General features: G+C 36.6%; 1 protein-coding gene across 1 annotated transcript; it reads left to right on the top strand.

The window, feature by feature from the left end:
* Positions 1-838: 838 nt before the first annotated feature.
* Positions 839-1,789, top strand: LOC138875187 (uncharacterized). Its single transcript, XM_070154010.1, has 2 exons — positions 839-1,318; positions 1,379-1,789. Exons 1-2 carry the CDS (start codon positions 839-841, stop codon positions 1,787-1,789), a joined length of 891 nt encoding a protein of 296 aa, XP_070010111.1.
* The last annotated feature ends 1,003 nt before the right edge of the window (positions 1,790-2,792 follow it).

Here is a 2,792-nt window from a genome sequence, read left to right as displayed (position 1 = left end):
ATTTGATGCTAAGTATTAAAGCATTCAAAGAATTCTCATTATTATGGGAAATTTGCAAATTAGGATAGGCATTAAAATAAACAGGGCCATAGGCCAAACTGTTTTGCACAGTCCTTATAAGAGACTTTTTCTAGTTTTGGTTTTTGCCATCTCTTAGTGTTGCTATAAAGCTTTCAGGTAATCCCCTTAGAGTGAGTGGATTGAAAGCAACTTGTATTAAGCCTATATGCAAAAATCTATGTGAATTTCTATAAGGGGCTAGGTCACTATCAGATAATAATCTGAATGTAGCATGGTCACTATCTACCGTGAGTGTTTCTTCAGTAGTTTTAACTACTTGTTTTAAACCTATTCGTTCAAAAGTACCTAATTGGTATATAACCTTAGGTTTAACCATTGGAATAGTCCACTTATTAAGTAGATCTAATTGTTGGGGAAGCTCATATTCTTCCTTCCTACTATTTTTAACAGTATTCTTTTTACTAATGATATTCATTAAGAAATAAAGTGTTAGACTTAGACTCTAGGTTTTCTACTAAACATGGCTCTGATACCAAAGGGAATGACTGGATCGCTTCCGAATAGGGCTCAGGAATTGAATTACAAGGACACCAGTCCTGGCCTAGCCACTAATCTCTAGGGAAACCTTAAACCACGATGCTCTTCACAACCCTTCAACGGCCACCTGCCTAAACGGGTTAACGAGCACCACCGGTTAGCTTGGGACTAACCAAGGTTTACTGTCGAGAATAGTAACTGCCTGGTCTATATAGTCCTTAACCCAAAACCCCATCGAGATGGTCTTGCCGAAAGGAAAATTTATACGACAGTACATAGAATGCTTATGTACAGTACTATCTATAAAGTTAATAAGAATACAGATAGGGCAATTGCAGAAATGATTATTGCCGGATTTACTGGTCAACTGAAAGGCTGGTGGGATAATTATCTCACCCAAGACCGGCGCTTTCAAATAATGCATGCAACCAAGACTGAAGATGATAAGATTGTTCAAAACTCAGTCTATTCTTTAGTCATGAATATCATTGAACACTTTTCTGGAAGATGGTCTGATAATAGTGAGACCATTTGGACAATGCTCCAGAATTTGAGGTGTAAAACCCTCACATCTTTTAGATGCTATAAAGATGTTTTCTTATCCAGAGTGATGGAATTGCCAGAGAGTAATAGTACTCATTGGAAGTCTAAGTTCATAGATGGACTCCCGCCCTTATTTGCTGAAAGGATTCGAAAAGTCCTTAGAGGCACAGGAATGAGTATTGATTATAATAATTACTCATATGGTAAACTATTTAGTGTATGCACTCAAGAAGGTTTAGCTCTGTGTAATGAGATCAAGTTAAACCAACAAATCTAGAAACATCGTCTCACTGAGAGACAACAATTAGGTGAACTCTGTGAACAATTCTCCATTGATATACCATCCAAAAGAAAGAAATCCCGTAAAAGGGATTTCAAAAGGAAAAAGGGTTCGCCGAAAAAATGGCGCGAAAAGACCCAAAAAAGAAAGGCTTTTCATAAAGCCAGAAAGGGTTTTATTAAATCAAAAAACCCTAAAGCCTATTATAAATCTGGTAGAGTAGGCCATTATGCAAGAGATTGCAAGATCAAAGAACTGGATTTAGATGATCATATCAAAGATTCTTTATATAAGATTCTTCTGAATTCTTCTCCAGAAATATCTGATAATGATGAAGGAACTTCATCAACAAGGGAAGACCTAAGGGTTCTTCATGAAGAAAGTTATACTTCATCTTCTGAAGAATAGCAAGAGGTATGTAATAAGGGACAATGCTCAAATCATTGTTGTAATATCGACGATGAACTTTTTAATATCTACTCTCAATTTAGGGATTTAAAGATTAATGTTTTGTCTAATGACAATTTGATTGATTTACTAAGGGTTATTAAAGACCCTGAATTAGGTCCCAACTAATAGATAAAATTCCTTGTCACGGCCCAATTCCCGAACCTGGTCGTGATGGTGCCTCTCATGAAGACAAGGCCAGCCATTCAACCCAATTCATCCTTTTAAGACAATTAATTAACACAATTATAGTATAAACATGGTTTAATAATATCCAATAGCGGAAAGTATAGATAAAATACGGAAATCCAACCCAACTCAGCCCTAACTGGGGTGTCACAAGACATGAGATACTACAGAGTTTACTAAAATTCTACAAAGTATGGAATTAGGAACAAAGTCTGAAGATATCATAAATAACAGAAGATAAGGGAGAAAACGGGTCTGCGAACGCCATGCATCTACCTTGATAACTCCGATGAAAACTGAACAGCAAAAAACTCGCTCTATGCCTCAAGAATACCTGTACCTGCACCAAGTTAAGTGACTGAAGGTAAGAAAACACATTAAGGCACACAACATTCGATACAGAAGTAGTGAAATCATTTAAAATAACAATTCAGTGAAACATCATGTGAAATGTTTTTTAAACCAGTAAAACAGGTAATTTGGCAGTAAAATGACGAGTAGAAATCTGCCCTCGGGCTCAATATCAAAATAACAAGTAGAAATCTTCCCCTCGGGCTCAGTATCAAAATATCAAGTAGAAATCTGCCCCTCGGGCTCAGTATCAAAAAAATAATTAGAAATCTGCCCCTCGGGCTCAGTATAAAAATAATAAGTAGAAATCTGCCCCTCGGCCTCAGTATCAAAATAATAATTATAAATCTGCCCCTCGGGCTCAGTATCAAAATAATAATTAGAAATCTGCCCCTCGGGCTCAGTATCAAAATAATAAGGTGCC

Source organism: Nicotiana sylvestris, chromosome 8, assembly GCF_000393655.2.
Source record: "Nicotiana sylvestris chromosome 8, ASM39365v2, whole genome shotgun sequence".
In the NCBI taxonomy this organism is placed as follows: domain Eukaryota; kingdom Viridiplantae; phylum Streptophyta; class Magnoliopsida; order Solanales; family Solanaceae; genus Nicotiana; species Nicotiana sylvestris.
The sequence above is the reverse complement of the archived record's forward strand: the minus strand, read 5'-3'. Positions and strand labels throughout refer to the sequence as shown.

What these genes read in the sequence shown, in the direction of transcription:
- LOC138875187 (XM_070154010.1), top strand. Translation starts at nt 839, where the DNA reads ATGCTTATGTACAGTACTATCTATAAAGTTAATAAGAATACAGATAGG. An exon ending in CATATGGTAAACTATTTAGT is followed by an intron (nt 1,319 to 1,378) that starts GTATGCACTCAA and finishes CAACAAATCTAG; the next exon opens with AAACATCGTCTCACTGAGAG.